The sequence below is a fragment of the Biomphalaria glabrata genome, chromosome 13, assembly GCF_947242115.1.
Source record: "Biomphalaria glabrata chromosome 13, xgBioGlab47.1, whole genome shotgun sequence".
Taxonomy (NCBI): domain Eukaryota; kingdom Metazoa; phylum Mollusca; class Gastropoda; family Planorbidae; genus Biomphalaria; species Biomphalaria glabrata.
Window position 1 is genome coordinate 19,319,048 of NC_074723.1, and position 27,783 is coordinate 19,346,830.

At 31.1% G+C, this 27,783-nt stretch overlaps 2 protein-coding genes across 11 annotated transcripts in view; one reads left to right on the forward strand and one right to left on the reverse strand.

Annotated features, from left to right (window-relative positions):
* The window catches only part of LOC106068015 (anoctamin-7-like), a 95,470-nt gene extending 90,815 nt beyond the window's left edge, over nucleotides 1–4,655 (forward strand). For all 8 annotated transcript variants that reach the window (XM_056007968.1, XM_056007969.1, XM_056007967.1 and 5 more), the window contains one exon: nucleotides 2–4,655. In XM_056007968.1, the coding sequence (XP_055863943.1) occupies nucleotides 2–88 (87 nt within the window). In that variant the 3' untranslated portion in view covers nucleotides 89–4,655. The remainder of the gene's footprint in view (nucleotide 1) is intronic.
* Nucleotides 4,656–5,802: 1,147 nt separating this feature from the next.
* LOC106068014 (cationic amino acid transporter 2-like) lies at nucleotides 5,803–27,741 on the reverse strand. Of its 3 annotated transcripts, XM_056007887.1 has the most exons (15): nucleotides 27,631–27,741; nucleotides 25,570–25,698; nucleotides 23,070–23,189; nucleotides 22,275–22,403; nucleotides 20,210–20,365; nucleotides 19,145–19,284; nucleotides 18,683–18,800; nucleotides 16,935–17,157; nucleotides 16,609–16,748; nucleotides 15,798–15,900; nucleotides 14,925–15,097; nucleotides 14,027–14,193; nucleotides 13,392–13,500; nucleotides 12,323–12,471; nucleotides 10,355–10,490 (listed from the first exon to the last, which is right to left on the reverse strand). In XM_056007887.1, the coding sequence occupies exons 2-14, from the start codon at nucleotides 25,676–25,678 to the stop codon at nucleotides 12,329–12,331; spliced, it is 1,830 nt and encodes a 609-aa protein (XP_055863862.1). In that variant the 5' UTR covers nucleotides 25,679–25,698; nucleotides 27,631–27,741; the 3' UTR covers nucleotides 10,355–10,490; nucleotides 12,323–12,328. The 3 variants fall into 3 exon arrangements, with proteins under 3 accessions (XP_055863861.1, XP_055863863.1, XP_055863862.1); XM_056007886.1 differs by lacking the exon at nucleotides 12,323–12,471 and having other exon boundaries at nucleotides 5,803–10,490; XM_056007888.1 differs by lacking the exons at nucleotides 12,323–12,471; nucleotides 22,275–22,403 and having other exon boundaries at nucleotides 5,803–10,490.
* Nucleotides 27,742–27,783: the final 42 nt, after the last annotated feature.

Below are 27,783 nucleotides of genomic sequence, written 5' to 3' on the forward strand. Positions count from 1 at the left end.
GATGGCAAGAAGAAATGAAGGAGATGAGGAAGACAACATAGATTTCAATGCAGCACCATCGTCACAGTCAAAGGCATCAAATGCTTAATTAGAACTTCATTCATTTCAATAACTCTGCTCCTAACAGGCATGGAGATGGTCCTTATTTATATGAACAAGGCTATTTCAAATAGATTTTGTCATCTTTTATAAAAATTGATCAACTTGACATTTTCTCACATTTTCTTCTTTTTCTTTCTGGATTTTTATGAATCCTTTTAGTATTTGCTACACATTCACGTCTTGACCAGTGGAAACTTATATTATAACATTAAATAAAAGTTTCATTTGTAGTTATTACTTTGGCTAAATAAAGGAAAAGTTTTACCAAATGTCCACTATAACAAAACATCATCTCACATTTATCTCGAGGTTTTGGAACTCTATTATTTCATATACACATTATTTTGGATGTGTCTAGAATTATATGACAAATCTGCTGACCAAGGGGAGAGAAGAACATTGACAATCATTCTATATTATCTGCTAATATTTAACATAATATATACTACTAATAAAAAAAAGGCCAATAAAATTATTTAGTAAGGATGTTTTAAAGAGTAAAAGTATCAACAAAGTTGATTTTTTTGTTAATTTTTTTTTGTGATAAAAAAAAATTGGTGCATGTTTTATTGCCTTCCTTTTGTGAGGTAAACAATAAAAAGATACATAAAAAAATATCTGTACATTGGACAGGTTATCTAATTCATTCATAATTAAATTCTATTCTGTAACACTGTATTTTTATGATCAGGAATATGTGATTAATGTGTCCTGACATTCTTAGACAAATTTTAGAAAGATTTGTTGAGGAAAAATATAAAAACAAACTTCAATGTTAAAAGTATTCTTTAAATTATTACATTTTTTTTTCTCTTTCAAATGTATATATAAATATATATATATGTATATTTTTTTTTACTTGCTCATAACTGTTATTGTACAAATGTTGACAATTTAATCCTCTATTTATCTGTGATTCATACCATTCCTCAGCTGTCTCATTACCTGTTTTCTATCTATTGTTTTATTTATTTTGTATGTGATGTTTATGTTTCAATTTAATAATCTGGGGCCAGCTAAACCCTCACCAAATTTTCCTGTTTAACATTCTGATAGCATGAGAATTTTAAATTTTGTTTCTTTTGTATATATTATATTGTATTTATAAATTCCTGGCTTTATGTATATGTATGTATCTGTTCTTAGATGACTGCACATGAATTATCTTGTATAGTTTTATTGACTCTATTAAATATTTCATCTTGCAGCCTTCTCTTACCCAACACCCTTTTTCACTTGTATTCAATTTTTTATGTGATATTATAAATAATCTATATATTTTTCCAAACTATTAGTGTTATCTAAACAGTGCAAGTTGCTGATGCCGTTTTTCTTCACGTTTGAATATATAAATTCTCAAAGCCACCAATTATCTTGCATTTTATTGCAGTTTAAATAGATCATGCATTTAATAACTTGTGGGGTGTTAGAATTGTTTGATATGCTAGTAGAGAATTGTTTGATATGCTAGTAGCAGTGATAACACTAAGCTCTTATCTATATATATATATTATTCTCTTCATGGCTCAACAGTTTGGACACTGAAAAGTAAAGAAAAGATCACTCTTTTATTTCTACAAGTCGGACTAGAGTTGCCCCATGAAAAAAAAAAGGAGGGGGTGAACAAGTAGTATTCAGCTGTCACTAAATAGCAGGGCCGGACTTAGCCATTGTGACCAAGAAGTCATGGAAAGATCACTCTTTTATTTATTTCTACCCCACGTAACTTAAGCGGCAGAAAAAAAAAAGGGAAGGGTGAGAACAAGTAATCTACTCTGTATTCACCCATCACTAAATAGCAGGGCCAGACTCAACTGTTGTGGGGCCAAATGCGAAACGGATTTCACTAGGTCAAGTTTGGATAATAAGTAAAAATTAAGAGTTTGTTAATAAATTCGTCTTTGCATTTTATTCATTATTTACTACATACAGAATTACTTTACAAGCCTTGCGTGTAGCGAAGTCATACGTATATCATAAAAATTCTATTTCCTACATAGATCACGATTAATAGCAAGAATTACCAAATGTTTCAATCTATCTACGAGAATTGTTGACCTCAAGTAATTCTTCATTAGTTTGAGGCACAAGAAATTAAGCTTTTTTCACCTGATTCCACAGTTTCCACTTCGGTTGTATAGGTTGTAGTGGCCTAAGGCCGGCCCTGCAAAATAGCCGCGTATGCTACACCATGGGTCGACTAGTTATTTTATAAATGACATCAATACTAAAATGTATTTACAAATTGGAAAAAAACAACAAGAAAAGGTATTATACTAGTAGAACTGTGTTTTTGTTTCTTGTCTTCAATTCTGGTCCCAAGAAGATAGGAAATACAATAAAATATTGCTAGAGATTGATGCAGACTATGAAACCTATTTGTCCATCATGATAATGTGTTAAAAAATTTTAGCATGTGTGTGGAAATCATGAAGTAAAATTGGGTGAGGGACAATAAATAGTATTACTTTTTAGTGATGTAAATAAAAGTAAAGCTCATTGTTTGATAATATATTCATCCTAAAAATATATATACGAATACTTTCAGGTATTGCTTTAGCCACTTTCTATAGGTTGGCTCGACAAGCGTTATCTGATTGGCCTTGATAGCAAGTTTATTTTACCTGCTAGTAATGATTGAAAGAATACTTTATTGCTTTAAGAGAACTAGACCTACATGTTAAATTTTAAATTATCTCCACAAACAGCTGAAATTAGATGAAAAGATGTTTTAGTTTTTCAAGAGAACTAGTTGCTATTTCCAAACCAGAAAACTATATTTGCTTTTAATAAGCTTATATGTCAATATGTGTTGTCAAACTGAGGACTTTAGTTCACATACAACTCATACATTTTAGAGTGGGTGTGGCATAAAGATCAACCACATTTTGGAGTGGGTGTGGCATAAAGATCAACCACATTTTGGAGTGGGTGTGGCATAAAGATCAACCACATTTTGGAGTGGGTGTGGCATAAAGATCAACCACATTTTGGAGTGGGTGTGGCATAAAGATCAACCACATTTTGGAGTGGGTGTGGCATAAAGATCTACCACATTTTAGAGTGGGTGTGGCATAAAGATCTACATTTTAGAGTGGGTGTGGCATAAAGATCTACCACACTTTGGAATGGGTGTGGTATAAAGATCTACCCCATTTTGAAGTGGGCACTGTATCAGAGTTGTAGTGGCAGTAGGGAGGCAGAACGGGTCTCACCCAGTAGGCAATGATCTACATTTTCAATTATTATAACAATCTCTCTTTTTCACAACCCATCATAAATTAGGTGCTATGATAGCAGAATCTTAGGTGCCATGATAGCGGAATCAGATGATGTAAACAGCATATCTGTACCTTCTCTACAGATGATGTTAACAGCATATCTGTAGCACATCTTTGTGCTCAGTTGAAATGCATCAGACCAGAAAATGATTTTTATTTTATGTACTTTTTAGAAATATTTGATCTTTTTTTAGATAGTTGGTTTTTTTGTAGATTCATCCAAAAAGTCAGAGATCTTTCTAGCCCACTCTGTATAGACATACAAGATTACCCTTTTGGATAGCAATAAATTTGTGGCTTAAGTTTCAATTAATCCATTTATTTTGTGTCATGTGAATGGTTTTGAATCTAAAGCCTTGATTTATGGTCAGAAGTAAGACCTTTTTAATGTATGTCTAAATTTTAGGGTACAAGGGTAAATTCATAAGTGATTAAGCTAGTATCGTATTTAAAGTTATATGAGGGGTTTAAGCCTCATTTTACCTTAGGCCTTCTGTACAGGTCTCAGAAGGGACTTTCTCCTTTCCTTCCTAATTAACAGCCTTATGAACAAGTGTTTTGTGAACTTAATGCATTCATCATATTTTTTTCAATCTGGTTGTTAATAGCTGATTTGAAATGCTTTACATTGTCAAATCTTGTGAACTTGTAAGTCAGAAATAAAATAGACTTTTTCTATAACAAGGAAACTGAATCATGGATTGTGAGTCCCAAATTTACAAAACACATGAACATTTTTGTACACACAATTTTCCTTATGATTTTGTTTTTATGGGATTTAATATGCTTTGTGTTACAATATCTTCTAGACCACCCTAATGAAAATTTTCAGCCACCATATAAATGTGAAAACAGCTAATTTACTTACTGGTACCTTTCTTATATGACATATTCCTTAAATATACAGGCACCATTATGCTAAAGCAACAAATGTCTACATATCTATAAACTAAGAATAAAAAGTAATTATAAAGTAGCTAATAATTGATAATAATAGTGTACTTAATCTATCTTATTTAAAGAGGAAAGTATAGAAGCTATGTTTATCTTCCATTCTTAAATTGTGAAATTGAATTAAGCATCGAAAAAAAAAAGTTCTGCACAGAGCTATGAACCCTATTTCTTATCACTTGCATTTGTAATCTACAATTATAATTATTATATTTATTGAATCTGTAATAAACTAATTTCAAACCTTTGTTATGTTTCATTATAAACTTTGTTATGCTAATTTGTATAAATAAAATTTTGAGCTATATCTGAAAATGATAATGTTTTTTTTTTATTGTGACTACAAAACGTGTAATGTGATCATGTAATGTGAACATGTAATGTGAACATGTAATGTGATCATGTAATGTGAACATGTAATGTGATCATGTAATGTGATCATGTAATGTGATCATGTAATGTGATCATGTAATGTGAACATGTAATGTGATCATGTAATGTGACCATGTAATGTGATCATGTAATGTGATCATGTAATGTGAACATGTAATGTGATCATGTAATGTGACCATGTAATGTGATCATGTAATGTGAACATGTAATGTGATCATGTAATGTGACCATGTAATGTGACCATGTAATGTGACCATGTAATGTGATCATGTAATGTGATCATGTAATGTGACCATGTAATGTGATCATGTAATGTGACCATGTAATGTGATCATGTAATGTGATCATGTAATGTGATCATGTAATGTGATCATGTAATGTGATCATGTAATGTGATCATGTAATGTGATCATGTAATGTGATCATGTAATGAGAACAAAATAAGGAAATGCAATATCTCAGAATTGCATCGTCTCAATCATCCCTAGTTCTAACCATGCCTGGGCACAATCCACACAGAGTTTTGAACTAGCCTTTAATAATTTAACCCATCCCCTGCTATCCAGGAGGTTAGGGCTGGGATGTAATGTAATCTTCAATTATGAAGGAATATTCGAATCAAGTCAAAGTAAAGTTGTCCCCCCCCCCCTTTCAGACCATGTGGTCTATAGGGTAGATGATTTACAGGCCATCTGTTTCTGTGGCCCACGATTAATGAGGGTGTCATATGGCCAGCACAACAACCAACCGCCTTTACTTTTTCCCCAACTTACACCAGGTACCCATTAGAGATGGGCGGACTCAGAGGCGCCCAAAGATCACAAATTTAAAAATCGAAAACAAACTAAAATTAATGTAACAGCTCATGTTAATTCTGTCTGGAAGTGACTGAGCATTGAATATCAAGGTTTAAAAAAATAATATTTGGACTTAAGGAAATAAGGAAATAAAATCATTTTATGTTTCTTTCAGTTTTTACTAAATGTAGCACCTTGCTCATTTGAAATGCAAGAGAAAGTAAAAGTAAAGTATGAAGCAGACAAATCAATTTGAAATATATACACAATACAATCTCTTAAAATTACATGAAAGACTTTCTTTTTCAATTCAGGCATTACTGGAAGTTACAAACAAAATTAAAATAATTCAACAAAACTTCAACATGCAGGCTATTGTTACACAGGTGAAATTTCACTTGAAAAAACAAACTATTAACTCTTCCAGTGCAAATTTTCTTGGTCGAAAACAAATGGAGTTTTTCTGGACAAACACAAATCTCCAAGGGAGGTAGAGTTACTAAAACTAACATAACTTTTTTATTTCATAATGTAATCTACCTCATTTTACTTTTTTTTAAAGGAAAATGAATTGGCTACAAAAGTCTTATAAATAAAGAAAATTATTCAAGAAAATATATTTTTTAAGTTTAAACTGAGCACGGAAAAAGGAAATGTATAAAAAAAAATTCATTAAAAAATCAATATACTGAAAGATTTAACCTTTTAATTATGCATTTAATTTATAAATATTGAAACATCACAAAATTTAACACATTTAATTACTTCAAATTTCATAATAGATGAACAAATGAATTAAGAAATTTTTTAAAATTTAATATTATTTACATTTTTTTTTCGGGTCCTGCGAAATAAACTAAAGAACGAGGAATCACTAACACAATGTTGTCTTTTTTTTTTTTAACCTGTTGTTCCTGCACTCACCAAAGCTAGCAAAGTTACTCCCTGAGAGTAACACTGCACTGAAAGAGTTAAAGAGCACAGTGTCTCAAAACCAAATTTTTGATGCTTTGAAAGCTACAGACTAAATAGTCAGTAGACTAGCTTTCCAGATGACTCTACCATTTTTCTGCATGTAAATGACAGCCATGAATAAATATTTAAAAAAAATAATTTTATGCTCATCAGTGTGGAATGTTTCGCTTACAACTACACTGATCCATCTTCTTGAAGACAATATTTAAAAGTGTAACACTATGTCAAAAACCTTCAGCTCCTTTTTTTATAAAAAAGTAATGACACATAAGCTATCTAATCAACAATCTATGATAAAAGTGTCAAGACATAATGAGACAATGGCATTAAAACTATTAAGTCACTGGTACAAAGTTATTAGGCAAAACAATTAAGAAGAATTGGCAACTTTCATGTGATAGCATTTTTTTTTGTAAGCTGCCAACTTGAGTAGTCAATAGAAGTAGTACAAATAAATTCAACCCATTGGATCAGCTAAATGAAACTATTTGGAAATATTTTCACAATTAGCAACTTGGTAATTAATGAACAAGAATATTTCTGTTCTAAGCATAAGAAATGGTGTTTTTTTTGTCAACCTATGATTTGGAACATAGAAAGAGAACTCTTATTTTCATCACTATATGGTTGTTAACAACCCACACACAGAATCTACAAGACTTTGTAATCATTTAATGAATAAGGAATCTTCAATATAGTTTTAACAACAAACAGCCTTCAATATAGTTTTAACAAAAAACAGCCTTCAATATAGTTTTAACTACAAACAGGCTTTATAAGACAGCACTTACAAAAAATAAAACGTTAAAATTAGCAGCTGTTTTTTTTTCCCAAGTCAAAGAAATATAATCATGGTTTAAAACAATATTCTTATAAAAGAAAAGCTTTTTAGGAAAATAAAAAAAAACTGTATCCATAAAAACAATTATATGAAGATAATTTACCATACCCAAAGAATTCAAACCACCATTAAAACTTGTTCAGTGTTTGTATGAGAGGAATGTTAGAATAAAGCAGAAATGTTAGTACTAGAAAATCATCAGCCCATTCATTACAAATGGCAAATCTTTAACTAAAGCATTAGTTTGTTATTGATTTAAACTTCAGCAATAATACAGCAGCTACACAAATCTTTGTTTTTGTTTCTGGGAATAGAAAACTTTTTTTTTGGAATTGATACAATTTTCATTACAACTTTAAAAGTTGTTTTTATTTCATTTATTTTTGGGAGGAAAAAAGAAAAAGAAAAATCCAACAGTCTCTACAACTTAAAGGTCAAGAGAAAGGCTGTAGCTCGATTGCTCAATATTGTGAAACAAATACAATGACGAAAAAGAAAATAAACTGTACAAAACTATTTCCCTTTTATTTTGACAAAGTCAAAATGTTAATGTATGTTTATAAAGATTTAAAAATTTGATTAAAAAACAGGAATATGTTCAATGTTTTAAATAATGATGTTTTAATATAACAAATCTGTGTACTGTCTAACAATCTTCAGAATATTAACCTTGTGAAGTTGCATTTGTCATTAATTCTCCCATTGTCAAAATCTGTTCCAAGTTTTTTTAACCAGCCAGGACAGTTAAAAAAAAAAGGAAAAATCTAAAGGGCTGATGATGTAAAGGTCATCTGTTTGTGTAGCCCAAGAGGGTGTCATGTGACCAGCACAAGAACCAACTGCCTTTACTTTTCCCCAACTAATCTCAGAGCTGAAGTGGACTCAGAGTCACCCTAAAGATCCCGAAATCCCAGTCTTCACCAGGATTCAAACCCAGGACCCCCAGTTCGGAAGCCAAGTGCTTAACCACTCAGCCACCACACCTCTAGGAACAAGGGTATTATAATTCTATTCATGCCACGTATTTTCAACATCAGAAACATAAATATACCATAAAAAAATATTATAAACATTGGTAACAATTTATGGATTTCTTGAAATTATGTTGTGAGCTGCCTTTTATTTTACTCAATCTCATGCATGTTACAAATAAGTTTTAACAATAGGCAATGCAGGATAAGTGAAATACCACAAAGACTATGATAAATAAAATACCACAAAGGCCATCAAGTGACAGATTGTTTACAATAGACAATATTGCCAAAACATTGATCTGATATACAATGGTGTGATAAACATGTTTTGAACTATTATTGTCTACAATTGTCTAAGTTTGTAAAACAAAAATTTACATTCAATCCCAATGTATGTGCTAGATAAAAAATCTTGTAAAATTTATGGAGAATTATTTTGAGCCTCCTTAGGACCAGGTTGAGGAGAAAAATCCTAATTTCCAAGAACTTTTCTTCTGTGCTGCCAAAACTCTTTAAAGTTAACAATAACTGGTCAATTTTGTAATGGGGGAATAATACAACTAAGGAATCGTCTTAAATTTTCAAGATTGAGGATGAGTGCAGTATTTCACGTGACCACGCAAACCCAGTTGTGACATGCATATTTTGCCACATATGTGCAGATTCCGCCTGGGAATCTATTTAAGTTTTTTTTTTATCTGCACCTGTCTTCAGCAAAAGGCTTTTCTTTGGGGAGGCAATACAATAAAATTAAAGTCAACAATTCATCATTCAAGGTCTATCTGGGGCTTTTAAAAGAGAGGTTTCAAACCTTTCAAAGAGTTTGATTATGACACAGTCACCATGCTGTTTCCTCTCAATGTTCCTTTATCTAATGTAAGGTCCAACACAGAAATCGCCCCCCAACCCCTTAATCTCCAAAATGGTTACAGAAAGAATTAAAAAAACAACTTCACCTGACTAAGGCTTGGACCATAATATTTAGAAACATAATATAAAAATTTGTTAAAAGATTGGAATGTGAAATAGTGCAATTATGCATGTAACCCTAAGAATCTAAAACACATAGATTCATAATGTTATCATAGAAAAGACTTTTTGCATAAGTATTGCAACAATTGTTAAGGTCCATATATGGTTCAATATAAAATGGCTCAACAAAACCTGCACAGGCTACTAAGTTTTAATCCATGGTATGGCACTGTGCTAATTGTAAAAATATCAATGCTCTGCATTCCAATTAGATACTTTTTATCATGTGGTAAGGGAGGCTTCCATAAATTAGTCACAGACAATTCGTTCACCTGATAAATGGTTCACAAGTTGTCAAAGAAACGAAATGTCAGGTGAACAAGTTATCTGAAGATTTTTTCAGTGAACGAATTGTCTGGGAATGATTTGTTGTGTTCCTGTCAGAGAGTTAAAATGAGATCATTTGAAATGAGCTCATGTAAGACATTCAATCTCATTCGGGAAGCTTCTAAGTTCAATTTACCAGTTCACATTAAGAGTTCACATTTAGAGTTACTCAAACTTTTGTTGCATTCAAGATCCAATTACTTAATTATAATTTTAGATTTCCCCAATAGATATATAGACAAATGCTTTATGGAAACAATTACAAATAAATATCTATCCTGGTGAGAGACCAATATCACAATTTTGAAATTTGGCTACAGTTTTTATAATCTCTTACAGTAATATAACACAGGCACTATACAAATAAGAAAAAAAAAGTGAAAATGAGCAATCAAAAAACTAATTTTTGGTTACTATTAATCATGAATGAAAAACAATTATTTTGATTTATTTTCATCTGGGTACTGTAAAGTACTTTAATGAAAATTTTTTATTATATTAAAATTGATATTTTGTTGCATTTTTTTTTTAAACTTTTTCATGACCAATGATAAAAAGAAGACAACAGTATATACACCATTCAACAACAAAATAGAAATTCATTTCTTTTTTCTAACTTTGTCTTTATACTATAAATTAACAAAGTATTAATGTTTGGCTGCATCCATAGAGTTGATACTTGTTCCGTAGTTTATATGTGGATTCATGGACCCTGTTACTTCCTCTTCCTCTACGCTGTCATTACCTATACGTGTATGCATCACTTTTAGATCCTCTTTGGTCGTTCGGATGCCATAGCCAAAATAAATGAAAAAGCCTGAAGGTAACAAAACACAAAAAAAATTCCTTTAACAAACAACAAATAAAAATGTATAAAAAGGTAGAATAACAAACAAAACAATGATGGTTAGACAACCAGTGATTCAACTAAACTGCTTATTCAGAATGTACCCTATAGTACCAAAATATTTGTATATAATACTGAAAATGTTAAAGCAGTCTGAACAGCTGGTTATTTAGACCGTAATGATCATGTTGTGATGTGACTCAATTGACCAGAATTACTGTAAATTAATTTGCTCTAATTACCAAGACACAGTACATAGAGACAGTTTATATAAAGTAAAGATATTTAGTAGGAAAAAAATGCTTCTGATGCTTTTCAGGTTGTGGAACTTTGGATTGGTGATAGTGTAGTTCCATTTCAATAGTCTGTAATGAAAATGTCTATATAAATTACAATCAGGTCATTAAAAGAAAGCTAAATATTCATTAAAGATTATTTTGTTCAAAAAAAAGTTTCTTCTTCTTTATTGCTATCAGAGAAAGAAAGATGAGCATTTAGCCAACATTTAAACCAAAGCTAGCAGTTTGGTGCTAAGGTATATATCAATAACACCAATACTAGAATGAAATTATTCATTGTAATTGACAATTTCAGTAATTTTACAAAACGTAATCAAATAGTTCACCCTCATTAGAAAGAAAGAGTTACATATTTACAAATGTTTTTTTCAATACTATAAAATAGAACCAAAATGGAGACTGCAGGATTTTCTATTTCAAGACAAAAATTGTTAAAATTAGTTGCTACTCATTTAGTTAGATTTGTTTTTTAAATAAGGTCTATAAAAGTGAATAATACCATTACTAGAATATAAACATTAATAAATAGAAAAGGATTATAAAATTAAATTAAATATTTTTAAAAATGGTGAGCTCCAAAAAATAAAAAAGATTCTCAATAACACAGTGTCATTTTTTAATATCTCAACTAATGAAATAAAAACCAAAAAAGCAAGTGTCAAGAACTAAAACCCAATAGTCCAGACTTTGATTCAAGGCTTTCAAGCATGTAAATAGATTTACACACATACATACATACATTTGTTGCTATTGTGTAGATGGTACTAATTTGTTAAGGTACCTAATAAAATTATCCATTTTAAACTAGTCCTTATGTAATTATGTAATCCTCTGACACATATTAAAACATCATAGTGCATTACAACATATTCTTTGAGTTGCAGACTAAAGCATATAAACAGTCATAATAGAAAGTCACTTGGATGATATCACAAAAGAGATTAAAAAATTTTAAAAATATCTAATCAGTTGCTTTATTAACATTTGAGATTGTATTTCTACAATGCAAATTAAGTATAGTAAATGTGATTAAATTTTTTTTTAATATTGTTTAAACTTGGTAATCTTTAGATAACCAAATCTCTACTGAGTTCATTCATTTCAGCCTGGCATTTTATAGAAAAGCTAAAAATGATGCTGTAAGTACAAAACAAATTTGCAGATAAATTGGTAAACTTGCAATTGTGTCTTAAATTAAGATAGAGTATCTTATTTTTAGGAAAAAATAGTTATCTTTAAAAAATGGAAAAAGCATTTTTCAAATTCTGTCAGAAGCCACTTAAAATAAAAGAAAACTTTTGAAATATAAAGATTTAACTTGTGCATACCCCAGCAAAGTAATTAAAATGAAAAGCATGTTTTACATAAACCAAAGTTTATAATAAAAATTGCCCTAGCATTAAATCAGCATTCCAAAGGTAAAAACTACATATATATAACTACATATATATATATATATATAAAAGCCAAAGCATTAGCATAAAAGCAAAGGGTTGTCGAAACCTCATGCTAAGATGTATAGCTATGATTTCTGTGATCCTCTTTTTCAATTAAATTAACATCCTCTTCTACCACGCTGCCATCTGACAGTGCTGCTTCAGAGGTCTTGGACAGATTATAGCCCACACCATACAACAAGTAAATGGACATGCCTGGAATCAAACAAAGGTCATTCACTGGGAAAAGCAAGGAAAGTTCATGAAAGATGAAAAAAAACTTAGTGGAGAAATCTGGGGGATATGCTGAGTGAGAATCAAAAAGATCTTTACCAAGAACAGCTTGGACAGATAGTAACAAATGATTACAAAACACACACACACACACACAAAAACAGGTCAGTCTTAAGAAATGGCAGGGCTCATCTAATTCAAGAACTTCTCAAACTGTGTTGCAACAAAAGAAAATGAAGTCACTATTAGGTATCTTGAATTCTAGTTTTTAAAAGAATGAAGAAATCATAATGACTTGAAAAAAAAATAAAGTGGTGCAAAGAATTGCATTGTGTTTTTACTAGACAAATGTTGAAGAAGATAGATCTCTAATAATTAGGATGGCCACAATGCCTTTTAGTTAGGGAATTCTACACACATGTATAAGGCAAATGGTGGTGGAATTAAGGATAAAAAGTAGTTAGTACGTTATTAGTGTTAGGAAGAAATACAAACATTCTAGATGAAACAAGAAAAAATGCTCATGAAAAAAGTTTGATTAAAATATAAACTAACAGAATCAAATTATTTCTGTGTAATTTAAACATATGCATATTTATTTAACAAAATGTATGTTCCTTCTATCTTATAAAAAAAAAAAGGAATCCTTACTGGAAGCACAGTACAGATACATTTTATTTTTTTAAATATTTTTTAAAAATTAAAAATAAATGATAATAATTATTTAGTATGTTTAGTAATGCATTAATCATTAATAGGTTTTCTATATATAGAGATAACAAAAGTATTTGAAAAAAAAAAGTAAGCTCATGCAATATTAATAATTATATGACATAGAATCTAAGCTAGAGATACAAAGTTCAAAGCTAAACACATCCAAAGGACACGAAAGACACACTAACCTATAGCCATCCAAACACCAAATCGAACCCATGTCATGGGTGATAGCTTGAGCATGAGGTAAATATTGACTAGAACACTCAATGATGGTAACAATGGCACTAGAGGAACCTGTGAAATATCAAGCACAAACAAACTTTATTTAAAAAAAAAACAACATCTACTGATAAAAATCATCAAAATTTTAGAAATTCAATAAATATACAGAGTAACAAATCACACATTTTCATTTATTCACCTTAATTCAGGTAAACTTTTTTTGTGTGATTTAATGGTTTTTGGATCTTGTTGATTCATGTTAATTAAATATGTTTTTAAACACAAGAGATGTCTAAAACACAGATTGTGGACTAGTTTATTCCAAAAAAAAAAATTAATAATAACAAAATATACTTTAGCAATGCTTATATACTAAATCCACAATAAAAGGAAAAATAGTATAAGTAATCCAGTGATAACATTACATGCACACATTTGCACACAAAAACTGAAATGTTTAATTATGTCAGTGACAAAAATAAGTAAAAACAATGACTTCTAGCATATATGAAAAAACAAAACTATTTCACTATCTTATGTCTATGTTGGCAAGTTAATAGCTTACAGGGGATATTTTGTGAGGTTTTCTTTTTGTTACCTTAAATGCTAAAGTTGCCTCGCTCTGAGGCTGGCACTGTAGAATGATGACACACATTGCAGGCAAGAGAGCTAACAGAGTTGCAATAATAATGGCCCAGGTTTCCATTTGCTCAAGGTAATCCGAACCAAATATGGCAAATGCAGCAAAGAAAATTACAAATAAACCTGTAATTAAAATATTTTTTATATTACATTTTAAAAAATCAATAGTATAGTAAGCATATTTTACTAATCAACAATGAAATATCTCTTTCAAAACTTTTTTTGGTTGTTTCACTTAATACAATCATGTTCTGATATGTCTAGAGGTTACCAGAAAGAAAGTGAATCTTTAAATAAAAAATCTCTGTATCACAAATGTTATGATCAATTCTCAACGTATTTCAAGCTTGGAAACAAATCAATTTTTTATTTAAATCTTGAATAACTATTTTATAATCAACTTTAAAAATGCTTCTTTTCCTTGACACAATCTCTGCCTACACTGGTTGTCACAAAATTTGAAATTCAATGTAAAGTATTCAGAACAATATGTATCCTCGATTCCATAGATCTCTGAAGCAGTGTTTGAATCCAATCTCATTGAAATTTCTTAGTGGTCATTGTCATACTGCTAACATCTGATTAAAAATACATCAAGGATTGCAGTTCTTTATTTGTATCATAATATTTCACAACAGAATTAAGATTAAGATTTTTTTTTTTCATTTTAATATCTCAACTAAAGAGAAGTGTACAAAAGAACTCTAGCAAACATTCAGTTATGCTAGAACACTGTCATTCCAGGCTACACAAGCAGCTAAATCAAAATTTTGCAGGGATAACAAATTGTGTTTACTTATGATAGATATAGTTAGTTCTAAAGAGCTATGACAGTAAAACTAAAAAATCCTCACAAAGAAACAGTAGAGTCCATTTGGAGATATAAGCTGTGAGCAGAGTAGGTCTGGGTGTACCAGGAAATAGCAGTTTCTTGACTGAGAAAACATCCCTTGACAGCAACAAGCGCTCAGAGTCACTCAGTTTGGAAACACTCATACTTCCAGTAAGATTCTCATCAGCTTCATATCTGAAATAGATCACATTTCTTGAGCTCATTTATTTCAATGAAAGTAATGACCTGACATGGCATCACATGACATACTGTGGTGTTGGGTCAAACTTCAAGCTAAATGTCTGGAAATTGAGGCATTTCAATATTTATTTTATTTTTTTTGGAAACTGGAAATATGAACTTCCATTCCTCAATCATCTAAACTAAAAGGTATTTGACCAGACACCATCTTTCACAAAAAACAGGCCAACTTAACATTATTCTTGTGAACCTTAAGGTCTTGAAATTTTTTTTTTACATGTCAGGGAAAATGATCAAATTTTGATTGCTGGTATTGAAGAAATTAAAAATAGAGAAAAAAGAAATAAAGTTGTATCTTGGAAAATTATGTTGTAATGCAATAGTTTTAAGTTAAGTTGTTACAATACAGTTATCATGTATATCCTACAAGGCGGCAATCTTAACTACAAAAAATTGTTAGGAAAGGAACAAAGAAAAAAGATTTAAAACTACACTTTTGTTGTTTCTTCATATCCATTTATAGAGCATAAGGACAATAATATAAACACAACTCCTATAACTTTTTTAAAAAATGGGGCTTAGAAAAAAAGCATTCTAGTATTAGAGATCAAATAGCTATCCAAGGCTATTAAGTCTACAAAAAGATCAAAAAAATAATGTTCAATGTAAACATAAAACACTATATAGCTTGTACCTTAATATAAGAACTGACACTCCAACTAATGTATAAGCCAATAATGTCCCTATACTCATCATGTCTACTAGTTCATCCAGATTGAAAAACATTGCCATCAGACCTGACAGAAGAAAATCAAACAAATAATAAAATAGAGACACAATTTTTTTATCAATTAGAAATTCAAAAAAAAACAAAGAAAAATTCATATTCAAAATAAAATTAGAATTTCAAATAAATGTACAATGAGATGACTTAAGTTATATAAATGTCAAATGTGATGCAGACTTCAATTGGCATTGGTATATTGGAAAATCAAACATAGCTCACGTATAGTGCAAATTTGAGCTTCAGAGATGTTGAGATTTATGTATGGTAGAAATAAAAATAAAAAAAAAAACCACCTTCAAGTATTCATGTGATGAAAAGGGGTATAAGGATTTGTGAAAAGCTTAGTTCAGTAAAATCTGTTTCTGAATTGAGTTCACAGAGCAGTCTGAATATTCAGAAATCAAGAATGTCGCAGAGATTTATTTAAAAAAACACATTTTATTTCATCCAAGCACTGTATATAAAAAAACTATTGATCCTGATTGAATAATACATTTATAAAGTTTTTTGTACATTACCAACAAATACTACTAGCTAAGAAATAAACTCTTTTACTTTTTCATCTTAAAATTAGGTGTAGGAATTGAAACCATCCTGAATCATTTTAGATCTTATCTTAGAAAAAACTTATCTAAAAACTATTTTTAAAAAAGCCTGCAGCTGGTGTGGGATTATTTACATTGTCAATGGTACACAAAGCTTTACAACAATGACCTACCTGCAAAAATTCCAGAGATAATGGTCCCCATCAATGGAGTTTTAAATCGTGGAGAAACTTTACCCATAAATCTAAAAATCACTCCATCACCTGCCATAGCATATAAGATCCTTGGCAAGGGAAACATTCCACCGAGAAGACTAAATGAAAAGAAAAAATATGTTCATGATGTTGAAATTATTTTAAATAATCTACACATTTATTTAATGATGCCCTTTGAAAAAACAGTATAGAAGAAGAAAACTAAAAATTAATATTACTTTTGCAAATATTTAATGAAATAAAAGAAAAAAAAGATAAATGTATGTTGAAAAAGAAACGAGTACCTCGTTGAGAGTCCACAAACAGCTCCAATGGAGATAATGTACCGAGCCACTCCCCAGCCCACACGACTGAATACAAAAGGAAGAGGTGCATCATGGTCTATCAAGTAGTAAGGACACATGAGTGTGATGATTGCAGACACACCACAGTAAGACAGAAATATGATGAACAGTGATGTCACTATAGCTATAGGGATGGCTTTCTGTGGATTCTTCGTCTCTTCACCTAAAGAAAAATTATTTAAAAAACTGAAAATCATTCAAACAAAAACTGACGTATAATTGGCCACTATTTTTTTTTACAACCCAACAACATCATAATATTTATCTTTATAACATTTACATTCAGTGGATCAGAGTTTACACAGATGGCTCATCCCATAAAGCCACCACAAATGGAGGAGCTGTAATACTCATTGAATGGCCAGATGGAGAAAAACTAGAAAAATCCATTGTAACTGGAGAGCTCTATGACAACCACAGAGCAGAAAGGGAAGCACTAGCATTAGCTGCTACCATGCTAGCAAATCATCCAAGTACCCCATACAGTCAGATTGTCTTTCTAACAGATGCGAAAACAACCCTTCAAAGCTTGGAAAACTCTGATTCCTCTTATATAAAAAGTCTCATGACAGCACTTACAAAGCTCAACAACAACAGCAAAAAAATTGTTATTCAATCGATACCAGCTCATATACAACTAGCAGGAAATGAGAAGGCTGACACACTCACCAAGAGTGACAGAACAAACTCACAATTAAACTCTGCACTCTATCCAGAAGAAATGAAAAAAACTAATTGTAAATAAAATAAATGAGAAATGGACAAGCTCTCATCCAAATCACAAGAACGATGTTGCTTATTATAAGCTATTCTGACAAGATCAACGTCTAATCTTTCGACTCAGGATCGGACACAACATAATGCAACAACTTATGTACTGGAAGCTCAAAATTGGAACCAGTGAAATCTGCCCATGTGGAGTGTCATCAGAGAATGCTGACCATGTCCTCCAAAACTGCTCTCTTTACCAAGAGACCCATACAAGACACTGGCCCCAAAACACCCCAATAGAAAGAAAACTATATGGAGAGCTCCATGATTTGGAAACCACTGTGCAGTTCATCTCATGTATTGGTCTAGTCATTTGAAGGCTCCAACATAAAAATGAGAACTAAGAAGATAACATTTACTAGTCTGCAAATAATATCTAAAAGGCCATATAAAACATTTCTAGTGGAGAGTATCCACTAGTTCACATTCCAATTTATCAGACTGACATTTTGAGACTTTTTTAAACCGTCTTTGAGGCTTTTCTGAAATTCATTAAAGGATTTAGAGTCATAGATCAGGGACAATCAGCTTGTCTTGGTGAGTGAGGAACATAGCAATATAGGAAAGTATTGACATTGTTAACAAACTTAATAACATTTGTTTCATTAAAACACTTTTAAAATCAATATTATTTAAAACATATAACAGAAACCATTAATTTTGACTACATTTTATAGAAATATATATCTTTATTGATACATTGTAAAAAAAAAAAATGAAATATAATTTTTATTCTAATTTTAAAATTATGTACAGTCAGACTTTAAACATCTGATTTTAATAATTTTGGTGAGCAGATTTTATTTACCATTTTGACATTCAAAACATTTACAAAATTTAAATAGACTTGAAAAATCAGAACAAAGGACAATTTTATATATATATATATGTGAAAGTATAATATAAAGCATATTTACCAGTTGTAGCCACACAATCAAATCCTACAAAAGCATAAAAACATGTGGCAGCACCTTTCATCATCCCAGAGAAACCATAGGGCATGAAGCCACCTGTACCAGCACCAGTGCTAGGTATCTGGAATGTAATTGATACAACTGTCTAAATGCTTTATCAAAATTTGTGAAGAATAACCTTATTGGATGTCATTTTTGTAAATAAAAATTTAAGGACATATTCTTATTCCATTCTATAAAGTTGTTTTTGTTGTTTTTATTTTAAAAAACTAATAAAAAGCCTTTTTTTCTCTACAAAAGCGTCAAAGATATTTTCAGATAGGTATTCATTCATTTTAGTACTTTCTGGATAAAACTGGTGCACATAATAAATTAAAGAACAAAGGTATAAGCTAATAGAAATGCTTGATTTACAAAATACCATTATTTAAAAAAAAAACTCCTACAAATAGCCTTGGAACTTACTTCTGAAGGATCAAGATTCCAGTTGTGACCATCCAGTTTAAACAAGCCACAGATAATGACATAAAGGACAATCAAAAGATTAACTATGGTGAAGATGTTATTGAATCTGGCAGATTCCTTCACACCAAATGCCAGCAAAACTGAGAATAATAAAACAGAATTATTTAGGCATAAAAAGGAAAATGTGATTAAGGAAATCAATGAACATGTACATCTCCAATAGATTTTAATCAACATTAACATTTGTGTATCTTTAGTGTGTTTAAAAAAACACACACATTAATTTCTGTTAATTAAAGATGAGTTTGTTCATGTTTGGTTTTAAAATATTGTTATACAATAAAAAAATTTTTTATTCATTTGTTTAAATATAAACTTCAATTTATCTAATAGGACATTACTTAAAGTAGTCTTGTTATTTTCTTTACTAAAAGGAAATTTTATTTCCTTCACATTGTATAGAACTCGATTAGGAACAGAATAATTAATAAAAATAAATTGAACAATAAATCTTACAAAAATTTAGATGTTACTTCAAACAAGAAGATGATTAAGTCCTACTCGTGTCGTGTTGGATGGTATCAGCAGCCGAACTAAATTTAAATCTCCACTTATGTCTTAGCATAAACACAAGATCTATAGGTAAAATTATAATAACATAGGGACCTTTCTGTGTCAAACCAAAAGTCTCAAAGGTAAGTCTTGATCTGTCCATTTCTTAAAGCCAACTTAAATGAGTATTTCGCATCCAGAAGGAACAAATAAAGTACTGGTCAATGTGCTAACTAAAGTAAATATTTGAGGCAGATGGCAACAGAAATGTGCAAAAATTACTCTATGAAATGTAATACAATTACTATGGAGACCAGTTTAACAACAGTAAAATCATATTTAAATAGAAGGCATATTTCCTCTGCACAGTCCTACTACTGATGAATTATTAAGTTATATGTATACAATTTCAAGAAATACATCTCAACTAGCTTCATTTTTTAATGGATTACCAAGCTTTAACTTACAATTTCTGTTGCCAAAATGATTCATGCTATTATTCATAGTACATACCAGTAACAAGTATTGTGATGCCAAAGGCAAAAAAATCTGGATATGCAGATAGCTCATCAATATGCATAGGCATGGTGCTGTTGAAGAATGTGGACAACTTTTTGTCTATCATGGCATCAAAATAGCCACTCCATCCTCTGGCTACACTGGCAGTGCCTGGAAAGATTGAAATACATTTCTGAATGTTCAAAATTATTTTTTTTTAAATATATCTAAGCATATTATGAACTGTCACTGTCTGGCAAAAAGGGGGCATGGTGGCTGAGTGGTAAATCATTTGGTTTCCAAAATGAGGGGTCTAAGGTTCAAATCCTAATGAAGACAATGATTTTGAAATTTGGGATTTTTAAGACATTCCTGAATCTCTCATGGGTATTTGACATCAGTTGGGGGAAATAAAACATAACATCCTTATTAGCAGTCATAGAAACAGATGACCTTTACATGCTCTGCCCCACAGATCAAAGAAACAGATGACCTTTACATGATCTGCCCCACAGATCAAAGAAACAGATGACCTTTACATGATCTGCCCCACAGATCAAAAGGTCTGAAAAGTCTACTTTACTTTACAACATAAAATAGAGAGTATTATGAAAAACAATATTCTGATAGGTGTAAGCCTTTTCCTAAACTTTTGCATTTCAAGATGTAAAATAAACAAGAGAGTATTTCTAAAAAGTGGCAGCCTGTTGAGGAATTCTCTCCAACTAACTGATGTCCCCCAGACCCTAACCATTGAGCTATTTAGCTCTTCAATACATCCATATCACTTGTATGCCAGATGGAAGAATTCCTAAAGACATCCTCTATGCTGAGCCACACCAGATTCTGTCCCGTCTCAAGAAGAAACTAAAACCAGTGACTCATCTGGGCACATCCATTGTACCCCGAGACAGAAGGAGCCATCAGGTGAAGTCTACTGTAGTATACAATGGTGATCTTATATAGCCAGAACAAACCACTGCATTTAATTTCCTCCAATAGAAGTCTAATTGAGCAAGATGGACTTGATTGAGTCTAGAGTAAAAGCCTCCGTTAGAAGTAAACTAAAATGTACTGCTATAACCCTTGCCCTATTATCTTAAAAAATATTAATTGTAGCAGGTGTAAGTGTGTGTGTGGTGGGGGGGGGGGAGGTCCATCCTGGCTTTTGTTTACAGACTACACAATACAGAGAAGACAAAACTAAACAAATGTAAACAAGTTAAGTAGTTTTATCTAGTCAACTGGTGATGTGTACATTATCTAAGCTTTAAAATGTGAACCTCGTGAGGAAAAAAAAAAAAAAGACTTGATGTGAATAATTTACATCACTGAAATTCTTTTATCTAATTACATTCTGTTATCACTGATCAAGGTTAAAGGTCAAAGGATGATAACAAAATGAATGTCACTTCATCTAGCAGTTTTATCAAACCTTAATAAAGTTCTGTGAATGATGATTTCTGCTGTGATTAGTATAAAGTGGACTTTCTTTACTTTGTGGACTTTACTTTCTAACAAATATATTTTACAAAACTGATTCATATTCACTTAAATTCACTAGAATTCACACTGATAGCTGGTTTTTATCTCAATCAAAACTTTCAAGAAATGTATATAAACCTTCATTTGAAAAAGGAAAGTATAGTCTACAAAGACTCTACACTCTACAAAGAGAGACATGCCAAACAAGCTGATGGACATTCTGGTCCATGAATCCCATGACTATCTTGCAACACCCATCCAAGGAGGTTTACAGTTCATGTCATTTCGGAATGAAAAATGAGAAGAAAAAAAAAGTAATCACAAAATGAAAGTCAAAAAAGGAAAAGCAATGGTAATGAAAAGAAGATGCTCTGTCCTCAATGCCTTTTGTCATACCTATTTAGAGATGAATTCTTTTCTTTTATAACAGACAGGTTAAATGTAAGGAAAATTAGATAATCATGATGACTCTAACACACACACATATACACACACTCCCTTTCTCCTATTTAGTCAGTAAATTGGGTAACTTTTGCAAAGAGTAATTCAAAGAGTAACAGAATCAGAGCTAGTATCAAACACAGAAGAGACTCACCAATAACATATTCAAGCACCAGGTTCCAGCCAATGATGAACGCCATGAGTTCTCCCACTGTAACATAGCTGTAAACATATGCAGAACCTGCTCGTGGAATACGAGCAGCAAACTCTGCATAACAAATACCTGAGAAAAACTTTTTTTTGTCAGCATCAATACTTTCAATATAAAACTAATACCTAGTAATTACATAGCTTTAAAAAGCAACAAAATATAAAAATAAAAATCTAAAATAAGCCAGGCAAACTTTTATAATGAGGTGTGCAGAGAGAAGGTGACCATAGAAAGTTTCTTAAAGAAGCTCACAAAGACAAACTACATTAAACAAAACTATGCGGAAAACGCCATAAGAATATGTGGAGGGAAAAGAAGTGGGGACATCCAGATGAGATTTGAAAGGGCATAGCATAGATTTATATCAGTCTTGTAGTCCACATGGCAACATAATAATTACTTAAGTAATGACAAGAATCACAAAAACGATGTGTTCTATTCATACCAAGACCAAAAAAAATATTTTTAAAAACACCTACTACATAATATAGAGATAAATAACGAGATACAGTCCTAGAGTAACAATGCATATATATTTGAAAGGTATTAAGCATTATATATTAATGGAACGAGAGATCAATTAGCCTGGAGAAAGAAAGGTAAAGTCAATTAAGTCGGAAACAATTTCTAACGCAAAAACAAACATTTCGTAGGGTGAGTTGCATGAACAGAAAGTATCACCTCAGTAAAAAAAATAACACTTGTTTAACTACATATATTTGTGAATAATGCACCAACCTGCTAGTGCTGAAGCCACAGCGGCAATAAAAAAAGAGACAACAACTGCTGGGCCCGCATCGTGTTGAGCTACCTGGCCACCAATAACATAGAGACCTGCCCCTAAAGTGCTACCAATACCTGGGAAACAAAAACTATAATGTGTCATCCACTTTAAAAAATCAAAAGTTGTCCATCAAAATGATGGAGAAAGAAACTAATGTTTTCTATTAACTTGTCTTAATATTTACTGGCACTAACAGCTACTTTTGGTTTCTCCGATAGCAAGACCTTTTGTATTAAATTAAATATGTATTGTCAAGTTGTGTTTTTGTTTTGATTGAGTTTTCTTAGATCAATTGTATGATAAATTTTGGTGGATTCTTTATCCTCTTATGACACAACTAGACTTATAAATTAACCACAGAACAAATAAAGAATAGAAATATTAAATTCTTGAATGAATAAATCCAACAACAATAAGCACACAAGTTTAAATCAATATTGAATCATATAAAATATATATGTTAATCCAAACTAGTAATACTGATAAACTATCAGACATTCTTGTACTGCTACAATGTCTTGTCCCTTTTACTTAAAGGGAAACTCCGATGGTTTTGACAATTTTTTATATAATATGTGTTTTGATTTACAGATAATGAATGTATTATTCTTTTTTTTTAATTTGCAATAATAACTTAGTAATTGATGTTTTTCTGATGTAATTTTCCTGCGCATCCAAAATGATCAGATTTTCACCGGGTTTCTATGTGCCGTCACACTGACCTATTAATTTAATCTATTGATTTATGGTATAACAGGAGACCATACATTAAAGTTTAAATTCTTGTAAAAGAAATATATCTTTCTCTATGTAGTTAAATCTAGAGACCATACATTAAAGTTTAAATTCTTGTAAAAGAAATATATCTTTGTCTATGTAGTTAAATCTAGATCTTGTAAGCGAAGAAAAAAATGCATGTTGAAAGTAGATTTACATGCTTGACTAATCACAGCAGAGTGTATTTTCTCACCTTAACACTTCACTACACACAAACACTGTCTATCGCTTGATTTTCTTGCCATGACCGACTACACGTAGTCTAGACTAGCCTTACACTGACCAGTTTGTTAGAATCAGTCAGACAACTGATCTATTTACTTTTTAGGACAGGGAGGAGCTTAGATGAAAATGTTACTTTTTTTCTCGAGTTGGTTATCCTATGTTATGACATGATTAGGAATTAGTTATTTGTTTCGGGAATAGGGTAAAGTTTTACTTAGCGGCGATGACGTAAAGTTGGTTAAAAAACAAGAACGCTCTAAGTGACGCTACAAAGAAGACGCTTTGTATAGAGTAGTAGAATAGATATACGGATTTGCGGACATAGCTGACATCGGACGATTCCCTTCATGATTATTAAATATATTTGTGGAACAACATCAGCGTCGACTACATATTTTCATTGTTTCGGCTTTTCGCCGGTGTTACTGAAGTAGTTTGAGTTCAGTGCTACTTCCAGTCAGACGTAGATCTACACTAGTCATATTTCAAAGAAGCAACACTGCGCGGAAGCCTTAACACCTAATACTTTTAGATCTCTCTCTATATATAACTGTAGGCCTACCATAGCTCTGGACTAGGCTGTCACTAAGCCTGACAGCTACTGTAAGAATGAAGCGAAACGATTAGTTAAATGTAGTTTTTCAGTATTGTTGATGGAAGTGACGTTTGACTGAGCTAAAAAATTAATCTCAAAGAACCCCATTTTTTTTTAGATGTCAAGAATTTACTGACTAATTTATTAAATATAAAACATTTAAGTACAAAATGGTAAAATCTTTACTTTTACAACTTTTTACACAGAATTAAAATATATCAATAACAAAAATTTGAAAAACCATCAGAGTTTCCCTTTAAGTAGCAAAAAAAATATTGAATTGAAACTTCACTATTTACTCTAGTTTTACCAATTCTAGAGCACTGCATCCCATGACATTATAATTTTGTTGAGTTTTATTTTTTTTACTAACAGTTAATGATGTCACAAGTCCAAGACTCAATTAAGTCCCTTTTGCTCATGCTGTAGTCTGTGACAAGCAAAATAATTATACTTTTGTATGAACCACTTTTAAAACAAGGTGTAATGGGCAAATAAGTAACTTAATAGCAGTATGGGATCCAAATAATCGTGTCCATCTACAGTATTACTCAGGGCAGGATTTAAGTATAAGGAAGGCCCAGGGGAAGTATTTTTGTTAAGACCCCTACATCTTTTTGAAAACTTTAATAAAGATCCACATAGGAATGAAAATACTTATATCTAAAAGCATGCATTATTTTAGAAGAAAGAAACACCAGTTCTTGTAAATTTAATCTCAATTTTCTTTAAAAAAAAATATTCAATATGTACATTTTAGTTTTAAAAAGTGTATTATATCTCACTGATCAATACAATAAAGTATAAATGTATAATAACTAACTGATCAAATAAATGAAGTAAGACTTAAATTTTACCTAATCCAATGAGATCAAATGTAGTAAGACACCTGTTCAAGTTGGACTCCTCTATATCACTATCACTCAAAACCTTCTTGCGCAGCAATCGTCTAAAAAAGCTATGCATGGCTACTCACATGTGTTTAGCTTTAAAAGAAATAAAATGCATTTGAAGAATTAAATACAAAATATGATATATAATTATTAATATGTAAACTCAAACAAAGTTGTAGGTATTTTTTTTTATATCTTTAGAGAATCACAATTTTAAAAAAGCAAAATAGAAAGAAAAGTACAATAGAAATGTGCTTTTATAAAGAGAGAAAGTCTATAATGAAAAAATCTATAGCTCCTATAAGCCACTTCATAAAGCCATTATACTGCATTCAATTAGGAAGTTATGTAACAATATTTACTGCTACATACAAAACAAAAATTATATTACTAGCATTTCAAATTATATTGGTTTAGGGTTTATACTTTTTTATTTTCAGCATTATCATTCAAGGTTCAACTACTAATGCAATAATACTTTGTCAACCTGATTAATAATTTATTTTTAAAGAAAAGCTATAATTTTATGATAAAAAAAAAGCATTGGACTTTGTTCGTACCTTATAGAAAATTGGGCTCAAATTAATGAGGGTGTTATATGTGACAAGCACATCAACTTAATATGTATATATGATGAGTATGCAAAGTCAACATGAAGCTCTTCAAAATCTACACTAAAAGCTGGAAACAAGTGGCACCAGATAGATCCACATGGAGAGCGAGCATAAAGGAAATGTCATGGATTGCAGATGCCATACACAACAGTATACACAACAGTAGTAGAAAGAAAGGTAAAAATGCAATGGCGCTTGGTGATTACATATATATGCCAAACCTGTGACACAGTTGTGTATTAAGGATTGGCCACAAGAAGTTGCAAATATGGTAAAAATCGTCTCTCAAGACATAAAATGCCACAGACATATATATATATACATATATATATTATAAGGCTTGTCTTCGAGGCCAAAGATTAGTGAGGAATGCAATATTTCCCATGGCTGCGCAGCCCCAGCTGTGACCTATATATTTTGCCACATCTAGGGCAAGCATAACCATTGTCCACAAGTGGTCAATTTAGATCTTCTTTTCACTGTCTGCATCTGTCCTCAGCTACAGATTTTATTTTGGTCTCAAATGTGAGTGACCTCCAGCTGTCTCATTCTGAGGCCGCATGCGACCAGGTGCTCTCTTCTATATCAGCTAAAGCAAGTTGGTGCCTAAGCTGGTCTTGAAAGCGTTTCCGTGGGGCACCTCTGTTACGTTGACCACCTTTTAGCTCACAAAAAAAAACTGCCTTCTAAAGGCATACTTTGGTATCCCATACACGGGATACGTGCCCTGACCAGCGTAACTGTCGGACATGAAGAAGTACTCTATACTGTCCATACTAGAATAGATCTACGCTCATCTAGCTATCATTATAAATCAATATAGCCCAATATATAGAATATATTCTATAAAATTATAAAATATAGATCTAGATCACTAGATTAAATATAATTAATTTAATCATAAATCATAATTTTTTCATATTCATATTATTTATACACTTCATACAGGTGTAGTTGATTATTAAATTAAATTACAGATCTAGAATCTAGATATATCATATAGGTCTAAGTGACAAGTCTAGTAAGTCACTGTAAATCTAGTAATACTAATTAATAAAAGGTAATAGTTTAGATACGCAGATACCTTTGCCGACCACGGTGTTGTTTAAGCATATTTATCTCCCTAATAAAATTATAGATGTCTAATAGTTAATAGTATAGAGTATAGTAATAGTTTAGTATTGACTAGATCTAGATCTATATACTATATATACTATATAGTTAATATAGTCTAATTTCTAATATAGATCAATAGATCTCTAGATCAATTAGATTTAATTAGAATAATTAGATTATAAGATGTAGCCTATTTCTAGATCTAGAATTCTAGTCCTAAATTTCTAGATTTGCAAGTTTGGAAAGCTTAAGCATAGATAGTATTTAAAAAATAGTTTTAAAAAATGTGATTCACCCATTAACCAATGTGACAGAATGTGACACACTCGTCATAGATCCTAGATTGGCCTAGATTTTTTAGATCTACTTCTCTGATCTATGACTATGTGTATATTATCATTTTTTTTTTATCTAGGTCAGGTCATATGTCTACGTCACTCAATGGTTA

Bases quoted from the DNA above. Each gene is read 5' to 3' on its own strand.
- LOC106068014 (XM_056007886.1), bottom strand. From the start codon at position 25,678: ATGCATAGCTTTTTTAGACGATTGCTGCGCAAGAAGGTTTTGAGTGAT. The intron at 18,801-19,144 runs GTAAGTTCCAAG...ATTACATTCCAG, and splicing joins GGAATCTTGATCCTTCAGAA to ATACCTAGCACTGGTGCTGG. The intron at 17,158-18,682 runs GTAAATATGCTT...ATTTTTCTTTAG, and splicing joins TGATTGTGTGGCTACAACTG to GTGAAGAGACGAAGAATCCA.